This window comes from Pelodiscus sinensis, chromosome 6 (assembly GCF_049634645.1).
Source record: "Pelodiscus sinensis isolate JC-2024 chromosome 6, ASM4963464v1, whole genome shotgun sequence".
Classification (NCBI taxonomy): domain Eukaryota; kingdom Metazoa; phylum Chordata; order Testudines; family Trionychidae; genus Pelodiscus; species Pelodiscus sinensis.
In genome coordinates this window covers 110,577,986-110,592,877 of record NC_134716.1, presented here as the reverse complement: position 1 = coordinate 110,592,877, position 14,892 = coordinate 110,577,986, and the positions used below count along the sequence as shown (strand labels likewise).

The 14,892-nt window shown below is 47.1% G+C and overlaps 1 protein-coding gene across 2 annotated transcripts in view; it reads right to left on the bottom strand.

Annotated features, from left to right (window-relative positions):
- FECH (ferrochelatase) overlaps positions 1 to 1,297 on the bottom strand; it is a 32,902-nt gene extending 31,605 nt beyond the window's left edge. Inside the window, exon 1 of one of the 2 annotated variants that reach the window (XM_075932626.1) lies at positions 1,035 to 1,297. In XM_075932626.1, coding sequence (XP_075788741.1) covers positions 1,035 to 1,098 — 64 coding nt within the window. In that variant the 5' untranslated portion in view covers positions 1,099 to 1,297. The remainder of the gene's footprint in view (positions 1 to 1,034) is intronic. The other variant, XM_006116569.4, reaches the window with a different exon arrangement.
- Positions 1,298 to 14,892: the final 13,595 nt, after the last annotated feature.

The following is a 14,892-nucleotide window of genomic DNA, read 5'->3' as shown; positions in this document are numbered from 1 at the left end:
GTCTGCGACAGAGCAAGCCCAGGGCCGGCTGTGGCCCCGGGGAAGCAGGCTGTGTCAGGCTGGACTAAGTGCACTAGAAAGAGTCTGACGAGGCGGACACAGGCAACACGAAAAACGGGCAAATCCAGAAAGCAGAATCTTGGGAAACGTCTCCTGAGCTGGGCCCTTCCTGCCAAGGTGGGCGGCCCTGCCTTTGGGGGCTGCAGTGCTGGTCAGGCTACTGGCTGCACCGGTAGGAGACACCAGCTGAACCAGGGCAGGATATTCTGGCCTTCGAAAGAGACCCGCCCGGGCGCGCTGCCAGCTGCACCGACTGCACTACAAGGCTCTCGCTACCTCGCTGCAGCCGGAGCACCACTCCCCCCAGGGCCAGGTCTCCCAAGCGCCTGCCGCTGCTCATCACGTAACATGATGCAAACGCTGTCCCTGGCCAGGGCGCGTTGTGTAACGCGGTCCCGGCTGCAGCGCCCCAGCGAGGGGCGCGTCTCCTCGCTGCCCAGGACGAGGGAAAGTGTTGCACGCGCCCCGCACCGGGGCCGCTCGTGCCCCCCCGCCCGGGCCCGGATAACAGGGCTGCGCGGGTGGGGGGGGGCCTGCGCTCCGACCAGCCTGCGACGGGGACTCTAGCGGGGCAGAGCTCGGCCCCGAAATGCTCCTCCCACCGCCCCCCGCAGAGTTTGCAGCCGGGTGCTTCGGGAGGCGGGACAGGCTCCGCATTGCCCGGCCGGGAGCGCTGCGAAAGCCCTTTATGTAACGCGGTCACGCGCTGCTGTGCCCCCCAGCTGCAGCCCCCCCCCTCTCTCGGGACTGCTGCTCCCCAGCAGTGCCGCGGCCGGGGCACCACTTCCCCGCACCCCAGGAACGGGGCGGCTTGTGGGGAGGGGGAGACGACTCCGACCTCTCCCCGGGAGCCAGCACGTGCAGCCCGCTGCAGGAGAGCCCCCCCTTCCACCGTCAGGCTGGCGGGGCAGGCTGCACTGATGGCCACAGCCCGGGGCATCCCGGCAACGCTTAAAATGCAGTTGGAAACTTACATGGACACAACACTCGGTTTGCAGCTCTGAAGGCAGCAGCCATGTTTGTGTGAACTAAATACATTCCCTTAGTCAGCAGACACCCGGGGAAAAGGTTCCCTTCCCCTGCTGAAAAGTGCCTGAGAGACTAGCTGGAGTGGGCTCGCCTGGCTCTGCTTCCTCTTTCCTCCCTGTCAAGCTCCTTCTGTGGCAGCCCGTTTTCGTGGAAGACATGCGTTTGCTCTGCTGGAAGAGGTGGGAACAAAGCGGAGAGGGAGGTCCTAAAGCTAGAGATCCTCCCTCCTCTTTTGATAGTCAAAGAGCCAACTCCCCAGACACCTTGCAAGTGCAAACCAGCAGTGCGACTCAGGTATCCGAGCAAAGGCAAGAAGCTTCAGGCTGCAGAAGGGGCGAACAGTCAAAACTTTAAGTGACACTAAAAGTTAGAGTAATTTGTAACAGGAAACCTGTTCTTTTGAAGGATTTGCGTCCCACGTGATTTTAAATCAAAGAGATACCAAGTATTCTAAAAAGTGTGGTCAACATTTTCTAACGTGGATTTCCAGAGTTAAGCATTTAAATAGACTGACTTTCTGTGGTACTGAGCCTTGACTTTCTGTGGTACAGAGCCTGGACAACTCAGTTATGGGTCCTCAGCATCTCTAGAACCTATTTGATCCCCAATCTTGCAGATTAGTAAAAAGAAGTCCATAAATATGTGTTTGCCTGTTTGGTGCTTAGGGACCAAACTATAGGCACTCCCATTTGAAAAACTAAACCTTTTATTTTTATAGCTAGTAACAAAGAAATACTTGTTTATACTAAGTTATCATCTATGATTTTAAAATAGAAGATTGGTGCAGAACCTGAAAGAAAACGGTCTCTTTGTTGTATTGTGACATTCATCTAGCTCAGCTGAAGGGAGAAGATGGAGGGTGCATTATTTGAACCAATTTGGCCAAACCCTAGTGTTTGGAAAGCTAAGGACGAATCGAAATATTTCCATATTTTAAACAGGAAAGCTTTTAATTTATAATCATCTGTATTGTTGCAGCATTTTTCTAGAAAAGCAAGAAAATCTGGCACTGAAATTGACTAAAGTTTATGATCCTGTGACAGAATATATTCCTGAACTTGGTTGTAGTAATTTTTGTATAAGGCATATTTTATGAGGTCCTATCTAAAAACCTATAACTTGCTGACCAATAATATAATGATGAACTGTATCTGGTACCTCTGCAGCTTAGTACATGAGCCTCTACCACCTCCTAATCTAAAAGTCAGCTAGCTCTCAGCTAAGTCTGTAGACCAAATTCATTCTTTCTCTCAGTAAGTGGTCTAAGGGTACGTCTATATGCACCCTATACTCAAAATAAGATGTGCAATTTGTACTATGCAAATTGAGTATCTTATTTCAATTTTATTTTGAAATAACTTATTTTGAAATTTGGCCTGTCTACATTGTCTTCCTCATGCAATGAGGTTTATTGGGACGTTGAAATAGCATGCCTGTTATTTTGAAAAATGTTTTGAAATAACAGGCGGCTTGGGTAGACGCAGAGTAGCTATTTCAGGATACCTTTGGTATCCCGAAATAGCCTTGCAGTGTAGACATACTCTAAGTGTGATTATGTGAGACAGTGAACCACACCCAGGAGGGGTGTGGATTACAGCAGCATTATATGTGAAGTTTTAAACATAAATTGAGGCCATGACTAAGCACAAGCACTCCCCAATTTACAAACATCCGACTTACGAACATCCGCACGTACAAACAAAAGCTCACTTGAAGCCTCAGGGGAGCAGGCACAAGGCACAGATGGTGGCAAGCAGCACAAGTGCTGGCTGGAGGACTTGGGAGGAACAGGGGGTGGTTGTGCAGCCAGCAGCTGGAGAAAAACGACGTTTTGAAGGGCTGCTTCTCTCCAGCCATTTACTGCATAGCTGCCCCCTGCTCCTCCAGAATCTGACCCACACTTGCACCACCCCATGCCTCCCGGTGAACACGGGCTGGTGCAGCTGACGAGGGAGCATTGGCAGCCGGGCTGGGGATGGGACTGGCTGCAGGAGCCAATGCAGAGCCTGTTGGGGGGAGGGGTGGTGGCCAGGAGATACTCAGAAGTCCCCTTCAGACTCCACCTACCGTCTCATCCTCCTATAATTAAACTTGCTTTTCCTCAGGCACTGGCATTTAAGGTTAAATAAAAAACTATTGCTACAATTTTTCATTGCAAATAGACAGTATTTCAGCTATATTATGGGTTAGATAGGCTTTTGTGGGCTAAACTGGGACCCTAACTACCATTTATAACATTGTTTCTATGGGGAAATGTATTTCGAATCCCAAACAACTGATTTACTAATGAACTTTTTGATTAGAACCAGTTTGTATGTTGGGGACTTCCTGTATGTTTTCCAGAGAAGTCTTGGGGAGTGGCCAAATCTGTTATTTGGAGACAAAGGGTAATCCGATGCTTCAACCAGGTGTAAACAAGGCTAATGGACCATTTTCTTGATTTTCTTTGACAGGAAAAGAGGTGGGAGGGGGGAAGGGAGGCTACATGTTAGGCTTTGTCAGATCAGCAAGTTTTGTCAAGGAAAAGTGCCTTTGTCTAGTTTCTTATCCACCACAAATCAGACAGATCATAGCAGAGGGGAAGGAGAGTAGGAAGTGCAATACAGATAATGATCAAGCATTTCCAAGAGCCTCTAGTTACAAGCAAGTATCTTCTTCTTCTTTGAGTGATGGTCCCTACTGTATTCCACTGAGGAGGGTGATTAGCAAGCAGTACCTAAGTTAGAAGAGCGTGCAAAGATGAAGATGCAAAGGTCATGCAAAGAACTGCAACACTGAAGGAGACACCAGCTGCTGCTGAGTCTTGTGCTAAGGCATAGTGCTTTGCAAAGGTGTATACAGAACTCCACGTGGCTACTCTACACCTGTCCAGGAGCGACACGGCTTGGAGGGAGGCCGTGGTTGAAGCTTGGGCCTATGATCTTTGGAAGAGGAAGGCCTACTAGTCAATAGCAAAGTTTAATGCAGCCTGAAATCCATTTACAGATTCTCTGGGTGCGGATGGCCTGTCTCCCAATCTTACTGCTACTGCTACAAACAGTCTGGGTGACTTTCTGATGGGTCTTGTTCCCTGTAGGTACAAGGCTAAGGCTCACTGGAGTCAGTGTTCCTCTACAGATGCATGTAGTTTTGGGAAGGAGACACGTAATTGAATGTATTGATGTGAAACTTGGGCGATTACCTTTGGTAAGAATTTGGGAGGCAGGCACAGGGAAACTTCGTCTTGGTGGAAAATTGTGAAAGGCAGGTCTGTCGTAGCTCTGAGTTCACCAACTTTTCTCACGCAAGTGACAATAGCAGAGAAAATGACTTTCAAAGAAAGGAGGGACATAGTGCATGATACCAACAGTTCTAAGAGTGGTTAGCATGAATAGAACTAGGTTCAGGTCTCATTGGGAAGCAATTTGTTAGATGGATAGGAAGGTTCTAGTGATGCCCTTCCAAAATCTAGCAGTTAGTGTGTAAAGACAGAGTGACCTTCCATGGGTGGGCAGTGGGAGGGGCAGGGGGGTGGAGGAGGAGAAATGTGGTAGTTGCCACCAGATAAGGCATGCAGAGAAATGATGAGCTCTGATGCTTTCACAGACAAAAGGTAAACCAGGAGGAGAAGGATCTAATTCTGGGTAAACTCCCTTTTGTTGGGCTAGGAAGTGAAGCATTGCCATTTGGCCTGGTAACTGTCTAGTGGATTCTTTCCTGCTGCTGGAGAAGAGGAGAGGTTGCCAGATACTTTCACAAAAAATCCCGAACATTGCGGGGGGGGGGGGGGGGGGGGAATTGGTTGAACAAAAAACCAAGGCCACAAGGCCACAAATAGGCGAGAACAGGACACCTGGCAATCCTAAGAAGAGGTCTTGTACAGCTGAAGAATAAGTCTATCTAAATACTATGGTCTGAACTGGAGCTGGATTGGGATGTCTTATGTCACAGTTGCACAGTCAGCAGATCAAGGAAGGTGGTACAGTGAACCCTCGCTACTTCGCGGTTCGACCATCGCGGATTCACGACTTCGCGGACTTTTTTCATTACATTATGTATATACGTGAATCCGCGATGGTCGAACCGCGAAGTAGCGAGGGCTCGCTGTATACATGTTAAATATACATGTCCCTACTTCGCGGATTTTCAACTATCGCGGTCGGGTTTGGAACCTATCTACCGCGATAAACGAGGGTTCACTGTAATAGGAATTGGTGCACATGTCATCATACAAAGGAGACTGGAAAACCAGAATTGTCTGGGCCAGCAGAGGGTGATCTGCCTGAGCATTGTTCTGTCTCATCAGATCCTGTGCAACACTGGAAACAGGAGTAATAGAAGAGGGAAAGCACAGTTGATTTGGTCTGAGCAGGAAAGAAGGATATGTTGTTTTGAGAGTGATAGCTGAAATTTTCCCTGGAGCAGTATGGGATGCATTTGCTGTTTATAGGGGAGGTCTTTAGTTGGAATCCCCCTTCAGATGAAGATGTCATGAACTACTGAATTGAGTTCCCATTTATGGTTGGCACAAAATGTCTGCGGGGTGGAAGATAGGTTGCGGATAAGATAAAATCCAGTGAGTGATGCAGCAATTCCAGATATTGACTGCTTCTGTGCATAAAACATTCAATCTTGTGCCCATTTGTGAATGAGTGAAGGGGAGAAAGGATCAACACATTTTCCTTACAGTTTGAAGTTCCAGGATATTGATGTGCATCCCGCATTCTCAAGGAGACCATGTTCCGGGTGCCACATAATCATCCAGATATCAAAGGGGTAGCCATGTTAGTTTGTATCTGCAAAAACAAGGAGTCCTGTGGCACCTTAAAGACTAACAGATTTATTTGGGCATAACCTTTCATGGGCAAAAAAACTCTTTGTCAGATGCATGGAGTGGAAATTATGGAGGCAGGCAAAAATATACTAGCGCATGAAAAGATGGGAGTTACCTTATAACAGGCGTGGGGAACCTCAGGCCTGAGGGATGGAAGGACTACAGCACACAGAATCTACAAGCCTGGGACCCCTACACTCTGCTGTGTGAGGGGGAATATGGGGAGTGTCTCTCTGCTCCTCAGTTGGGGGCCACATCAATGAGGATTGTTTGTTTTTTCTTTTTTTGCTTCTCACTTTGTGGCTCCCGACTGATTTTTCTGTGGGTCAGCAGCCAAAAAAGGTTCCCCACCCTTGCCTTATAAAATGGAGGACCAGTGCTGACAAGGCCATTTCAGTCAGGGTGGATGTGGCCCACTCCCAATAACTGATGAGGAGTTGTAATTACAAAGAGAGGAAAAAATATCAGAGAGGTGTAACTGTGTTTGTTTTTGTGGATACAGACCATGGAGGAGCATAGGTTTTCAGGGGCAAAAATTCACTTTGTCAGATGCATCATGTGCAAGTATATTTCTGCCTGCCTCTGTAATTCTCCCTCCATTCATCTGATGGTCAGGATCAGACTCCTAGTTTGCAAGGCATGCATCTATTTCTCCCCTTCTATGCATGAGGAGAAAACATATCTCCCCTAGAGATAGAAAGGTCCTGGCAGAAGGAGTAATTCCAGTTTCGAGTTAAGGTGAATACACAGTTTCCCATCTCTCTGGTGTCAAAGGTCCCTTCTTTTTACTCAGTGTCAGTGCCAGTGCTGAAGTGGACTTCCCCGGAGTGTACAGATCCCACATCTTATGGCAGGGGTGGGGAACCTATGGCCCGGAAGCCAGATCCAGCCCCCTGGACAATTCTTTCTGGCCCACAAGGGGGAGGGGAGTCCAGCAGCTGCACCGCACCAACCTCGCCCCAGCCTCACCTGCGGCGCCCAGCTGGACACTTCTAGCTTCTCATCCTACATGTAGGTGAGGAGGCATGTGCAGGCGAGGCGGCCAGAGGGGGCAACCACAGCTGACAACCAGGCAGCAGTGCAGAAAGCACTGGAGCCCCTTTCCCACTTGAGCACTCACCGCCCGGAGCCGCACCGGGTGGCCAGGTGGCATCAGGGAAACCAACTGGAGCCTCTTCCCTACTTGGGCTGACTGCACCAGGGAGCCACGCCAGGCAGCTGCTTCTTGCAGCATCCAACCCCAGCCAGATGCTGCCAGCAACTCCTTTTGAAATCAGGTAAGGAGGCATGTGGGAGTGGGAGGGAAAAAGAGGGGAGCGCTTGCATGAGATGCCCAGAAAGGGAAGAAAGGAATGGCCACAACTGGGAAAGCCCCAGAACCGCAGTAAGGAAAAGCAAACAGCCATCACACTCAAATACTAAATTTAAAAGATCACGTTAAGGGTGTGTGTGTGCACGCGCATGCTTGCGTTTCTCAGTTCAGGACTTTTGAAGTGCCAATATTGATGGTACCTCGGGGCCAGCACTTGGTCCACTGGATCTCCCTGATTAAGGGTCGTGTTGTCATATCTGAGATGTTGTGCATGCCCTGTCTCCATGGTTCAAACTCATGGAAAGCGTATTCCCAAGCTTAGGAGCATGCTTTCTTACCTTTCGACTCACCCTGGTATGGCAATTTCTATGAGGTGCTTCCAGAAGCAGAGAGTCTGGACTTCTCGGATGGGGCTGCGGAAAGACCGGCAGATACTGCACCTGCATGCAATGTGAGCATCTCCCAAGCATTAGAGGAAGCGTTGATGTTTGTCACTGATCAAGAAGGTGCACGGGCTGGAGAAGGCACAGAATTTAAAGCCCCTTGTCCTGGGCGTAGCCCAGTACCCACACATGGATATTGGGTGGGACTGGAGGAGTGGAAAGGCAACTCCCACATCTAGCTACACTAATCACTAAAAATTACAATAAACTACCATGAAACTAACTTTCAAAAAACTGTTTACAATTATGTATTTAAAGGTGTGTCAGAAACAATCTGGACCATGTGCTGGTAAGAAAGAACTGGAGATCCACCTTTCCCTTTGTCACCTCAGACAGAAGCAAGAGGTGAACTAGGGCATGCACATGAGCCAACAGACACTACTTTTAAATTACCTGACTACAGACCCCGGTTCATAAACCCTAAATGGAATACAATGGGGCCATCAATCCAAGTAGAAGTAAACCTACTCAATGTGGCCTTCCATCCCCCTCTAGTGGTAATTGGGCCACTTCTAGAGGTTGTTGGGACCTTCACAGACTTGACTAGCAGAGATGAATCTCTTAGCTAAGATTAGCACTGGCTCATGCTTTAAAATCCAGAAGTTCCAGGTTTGATCCCAGCTACTGATAACTCGTGAAGGGGTGCAATATTACATCCATAGTACAGAACTCCACAGGGGAAAAAGGACTACTTTTTGTGAAGGGTCAGGATCAGATTCCTGATTTGCAAGGCATGTATTAAAATATCCCAGCTCAGGTAATGGACTATCTTACGGCAATTATAAAATATTGGTTTTAAAGAATACTAAAATGGTCCAAACAGAGTTTCCTACATTCGAATCTGCTTGTAATAACCAAAACAATTCAAAATTCTAGGCTCTAGGCAATGGATTTTACTGATGACAATAACAACTCAGAATTCTTACACTCCATTAGATCATTCAGTTCCTCTGCCTGTTTTATAATTAAGCAAGCCAATACTCCATGATGTATTTTCTGGGGTCATTAATGCACATTTTGCACACCGAGGTTTAGGCCACAGGCTAAGTTCATTCAAAGGCCTGAGGTGTGTATTAATTGACTCTGTCATGTCTTGGTGGGGGATGTATTGTATTTGGGGAAACTGGCATAAACATGCTCATATTCAAGGATATTAAACAAGGGTAAGTGTGGTGATTGTATCAGGTCAGTAAACATATAACCCCCTCCCAGAGAGTTCTATTGTGTCCAACAGGCCAGAAACATTAACTATTATAGCATAGCTGATGTGTCTTGACGACCCAGACATCAAAGAGCAATACCATAACCTTAAATTCAGACAGCCAAATACACTGTGGAGACATATCAGTTGGTGTTACCTCCATCTAACTTGTCTAGGATGCACTTTTCAAATAACCAGTAAGGATCTAGCTAGCAGAGCAGTTAAGCTGTATCTTTTTTGCTATAAAAGGGAGAGATCAGAAAGTAGCCATATTTCTGAAATGGTCAGAGATTTGCAATTAAAAAGTGTCATCAGAGGGGGGGGAGAAGGGAGAGCGGGGAGGCCTTTTAAGTGTGAAGGATAAGCTTGAAGTGAATTCTTTATGATTTTCCTATTGCCTCATATTGGCTCTTTATTTCATGTTTCAAAGTCTATAAGGGTGCCACATATCTTCCCATTGCATAATGTAGTTGTTTATGGAAGGTGATATGTTTGGGATGAAGGTGAAGATTTGTGTGCTGTGGATGGGGAAACCAAGGCACTGGAGGCTGAAAAGGGGAACTAAATAGTAGGGTTTAGGTAGAAAGTTTTTAAATTTCTTTTTAGGGTTATACAGTCTGACAACCTTAACTTACAGTTAAGCTGCTTTACTGCTTCTTGCAGGTGTCGATCCATCCTTTGAACAGCTGTCACAAAAACAGGAGTGCAGGCTCCCCTGCTAACTTGTCTTAAACCTGATCTGGTGGGACTACTGCTAGGGATGAGAAAGCAAGTTAGTCTCCACATATTAATAAACCTTGGCTTCTCTATTGCTAGTGTCAGTTCTAACAGTGATTTTTGCAATGCTGGAAGCTTATCATGAGGATCCAGAGGTAAAAAGTAAGTGGGTGCATCCTGGTGCACAATTCTGGGAAGAGCTGGCTGAGCTGCGGCAAAAGCCAGCAGGGAGCTATTTGAATAGGGTTGCAATAGGACAGTACCTGTTAAATATTAAGTTACTTTCACCCCTGCGAAGATCGAACTGAGACCATCTGTTCATTTATTGTAAACCTCTTAAGCAGTGAGGGTAGCTGCACATTGCCCATCAGGGTAATCCAGGGTAATCCACTGGTGGGCTGCAAGACATTTTGCTGACGTTGACCGTCCATTGGCATGACGCCCCTTCTGCTCCCGTCTCCCCGCAGATACCATTGGTTTACCATTTGCGATCAATGGGAGCCAACGGAAACAGCAGCCAGCACCACTTTCTGTGGTTCCCATTGGCCAGGAATGGTGTACTCTGGTCAGTGGGAGCTATGGAGGGCCATACTTGTGGACAGTTAGTGTCAGCAAGATCTCTCTGACGGCCAGTGGATTACGTTGATGCATGAGCCGCAGGTTGTCCACCACACCACTGCTCTATTAAAAGAGTCAATAGGTGGTACTGATTTTCAGTTCCTACATCAGGTTAGGTAGATATACCTGACAGACATAAAGCTCTCGATACCATTATCAATCCTTAGGCTTAAATTATCCAGTTTCATGATATTTAGCTAGCATACAACTGTTGGGAGTATTCGGATTTCTTTCCTTAGTCAATAATTATACAATAGACTCTCAGCAATACAGAGGTCATACTACCATGTTCGAAGCTTCCCAGATCTTCCCTCAATCACTTTTCAAACAGGAGAGGCAACAATGTCACTATACTTATAGCTCTCTCATAGCAACACAGAACTTTTTAACAGCCCAGGTCCCTGCCAGACTGAAGTTCACATCAAATAGGCTTCTCTCTTCTGCCCCAATTTGCCATACTATGATTCTTTTCATGCCTCAAGGTCATGTTGTTTAGAAGAAGTTCAATCAATTATTAGAACAGTCAAATTAGCCTATAAAGCTCTAGCAAGTAAATGATAGGGAACAGATAGCTCCATTCTGTTCCTCCTGCAGATACTGAATAAGCTAATTCCCATGACATACTAATTACATAATTAAGATTTCATTAACAAAGGAAAAAATTGGCAGGGTGAGTTCACAATGCTTATTCCTAACAATGGACCCTAGCCTCTACAGCTGCAAATACCCTTGCCAAAGACTATATTATGCAACTGTTCAGATACTTTATGGGTTAGAGCAGGGAGTTGTCCTTCAGTGAAGTGTCCAGTTGAACAGTGGTTCTCAGTCACACTGGTGACCAGGGCCAGATTATGAAAGAGGCTTGGCTGGGAATGGGAGTAGCACCTGCAAATGCAGGGCCCTGCAAAGCCATGTGTTCCTTTTCACAGCTGTACCAGGTAAGCACCTCAGTCCCCTACCCCCTCCTACCCTGACCCACACCACCAACCCACTCCTGTTGCCAAACTGGTCCCTATTTTGTGAGCCATGGAACTCCTTTTTTCGCAAACATTCTAGGTTTACTCCTGCAGTCTCTTACCCACTAGTGTAGTCTTTAGTTACATGAATTCTCCCATTGATTTTAGTATATTACTCATGGAAGATGAGGTTTGCAACATCAGGCCCTAGTTCTACCAGGGGGGTTGGTTGGATCTCTCAGTTCCTGTTTATTATTGCATGACTACTTTATAATTACTACTTTTATTGGAACTGTTCCTTTATAATGTTTAACAAAAGCTTACTACAGTAAACTTCCGATAATCCGGCACCTTTAGGACCCAGGGGGTGCTGGATTATCAGATTTGCCGGACTATCAGAAGGGGGTCTATGAGGGGGGTGGAGTGGGGGGGATGCCACCCCAGACCCCTCATAGCCCCCCTTCTGATAGTCCGGCTCTGCCCCAGGCGTCCCTGATTCAGCTGCTGCTGGTCAGTTTCAGCAGCGGCTGAATCGGGGACGCCTGCAGCAGAGCAGCTGGAGTGCTGCCGGGTTGGTCCGGTAGCGCCGACCCTTGGCGCAGCGAGACCAACCCGGCAGCGCCCCAGCTGCTCTTGGGGATGCCTGGGACAGAGCAGCTAGAGTGCTGCCGGGTTGGTCCCACAGCGCCGCTCCTCGGCGCTACTGGACCAACCCGGCAGTACCCCAGCTGCTCTGCCCCAGGTGTGCTGATACTGATCAGCAGCTGACTCCAGGAAGCCCGAAGTAGAGCTGCTCTGCCCCGGGCTTCCTGGAGTCAGCCGCTGGTCAGTTTCAACAGCGGCTGAATCCAGATGCCTATGGCAGAGCAGCTGGGGCGCTGCCAGGTTGGGTTCCCAGCCCCGAGGGGCAGCGCTATGGGACCAACCCGGCAGCGCCCCAGCTGCTCTGCCCTAGGCGTCCCCGATTCAGCCGCTGGTCAGTTTTAGCAGCGGCTGAATCGGGGAACCTGGGGGCAGAGCAGCTCCAATGGTCCGGCTGCCCGGAGCACTTCTGGGTTCCTGATGGTGCCGGACCATCAGGAGTACCGGACCATCAGATGCTGGACCATCAGAGTTTTACTGTACATATTCTTAGATGGTTTTAAAACCTACAGCAGTCATCCTCCTATCTTACATGGGAGAGAGAGATGCAATACAATGTAGACAGACAGACAACTGTGAGAAAAAAATGTGGTGTGTTTAACCTCTGACATATTTTATGTCACTAACTACTTACCTTCCTTCTCTTGATTAAAGTAAGTGACTTGCCCTATGTCGGACTGCAAATGAATGACAGAGCTGTGAACAGAATCCTGGTCACCTCACTCCAGGTACAATTCCTTATCAGAGAGACTATGCTGCGTCATTCTGGCTACATGAAGGATGCTTTTTAAAGGGTCATGCTCAGTTTAACATAACTTACATGTAGTTTTGGATGCCTGCCTGGGAGTCCCTTCACCAATTTTTGTAGTTTTTTCAACCACAATTTCCTTTCCTTGTTGCTATGTAAAAATATGTACACAAACAAAAGACAAGGGAAACCATAAAATGAACATAGACATAATAAACATAATGGAAAAAAACAAGAAAATATCTTGTTCTCTATCACAGTAATCGTACTATGTAACAATAGCTATTAAAAAGTCCGATTTTAAGTTGATAGTGCCCCTTTAAATACCCAAGAGGCACTGGAAGTTCTACTCTCCTTTCTGTAGAAAGAAAAGTTGTAAAAGTAGATCCCTTCATGGCAGTACTTATTTAGAAATGTTAGTTGAACAATACCTTGGTTATGTGCACTATTGAGGAATAAGGGTTAATTGCTCAAAAAGCAATACCTAATGGTAAAATATACATTTATATGACTATGTGCTTCTCTGAATTTCTATTCAGGTTCTTATGCTGTTCTCACAGCACAATAGCTGAGCGCCTTTCTTTAATACACTAAGCAATGCTTCCCTTAAACTGTTCTTTAAATTACCACAATGAAATCACAGCCCAGTATTTTGTATTTGCTTAAGGAAAGTGGTAAGGGTGGAGGGAAAGGGGGATATTTGTGAAAGCAAATAAGGAACAAAAATTGGAGATTATCAGAAAGCAATAATCTGTGTACAAGGGAATCCAGGGTAAGGGTGGGCGGGAGAGACTTTACTGAGATTGGGAGGCTTAATTAGTAGATAATGCTCCAGCCTGGCACAAATGGGACCCCATATCTGCTATCAGCCTGGAGTCCTAACTAAAATGAATCTTGATTTCAGCTCTGTGCTCAGGGAACAAAATCTGAATCATTATTTGCCATGATTGGCACTTCTGTGCTCTGCAGACTGAAATCTTCTCTAGTGGATAGAAAGAATAGTCTTTTCAAAGCATAAAATTTGCCATTGACAGGGCACTGTAGGGAAGCTTTATATTGAGGCTGCACAGTGCACAGCTGGATACACACTGTTTATTGGATACATTATTTATGATGAGATTCCCTTCACACAGAGCGAGGAACAAAGTCCCTCTGCTGGGTAGCAGAAACCCACATTCTAGATTTATGACCTCTAGCACCTCCGCATACCATTACAGGCCTGGTTGTTACTTTTATATTGTATTCATGCTGTAATATTGTTTATACATGCAGTATATGAATCAGACAGCATGGTTTATTGGATATGGCACTGGACTGGATGTCAGGCTACACTGATTCTATTTCTACCACTGATTTGCACTGTAACCATTCTGTGCCTCTGTTTCCCCTCCTTTCTTTTCCGGTCTTGTCTATTAGAGCGTAAACTTTTCCATGCAATGACTATTTCAGGCAATGACTAGCTGTCACTAGGTTTATGTACCATATTTAGCATAGTGAAACTAAGCTCTCAGCTGAGGTCACTAAGCATTGCTATAGAACAGATAAGAGTTTGGACTTTGTTCATCGGGCACCCTTGGGACCTCACGGGTCCCGAGCGAGGGGATTTGCCAGACCGGGGAGGTCCCTCCCAACAGGGCCCATGCTGAACTCCTGCCTAGCACTCCTACTACCTGCCCAGCTGTGGCTCCCCTGGCTGGAGCTCCCTAGCTACTACTGCTCGATCAGAGCTCCACAGCTAGAGCTCCACAGCTGCTGCCAGACATGAGCTCCCCAACCAGGACTGAAGCTCCCTAACTGAAGCTCTGTAGCTGCTGCTGACCCCTACCATCTCCAAGCCACAAGGGGCAGAACTCTCAGCTGTGCCACCCACCCCTCTGCAGCCCTGCTCTCATGGGGCTCTCAGCTGAGTCGCCTTTTCCCTCCCCCTCCCCCTTCCACCCCACTGCATTCCTGCCCCACGACCCGATCTCCTTATACCTGGGCTCTGCAATCCAGGAACATCTGTGGTCCTGCCGGACCATGGATGTTGCCAGACCAGAGTGTCCCAGTTAAGGGAGGTACAATCTGTAAATAAGGGCGCACACCCAGCTAGACCTACATTTTGCAGCAAAGGGCCCAGGAAACTATTTACATTTGTGTGGCTGAGTGAAAACTCAGTTTCATTTTTTTGTCAAAGCATCGTGTTTTAATTTAAAAAGAAAATGAATGACATGATCAGTACAACTTCTGTTTAGAAGCTTCGGGGGCAGCCAAGTTAGTCTGTTAGGATAAACTTAAACAAATGCTCTGGTACCACTTTATAGACTAAAAACATGTAGAGGGTATCATGAGCTTGTGTGGCCACAGCCCACTT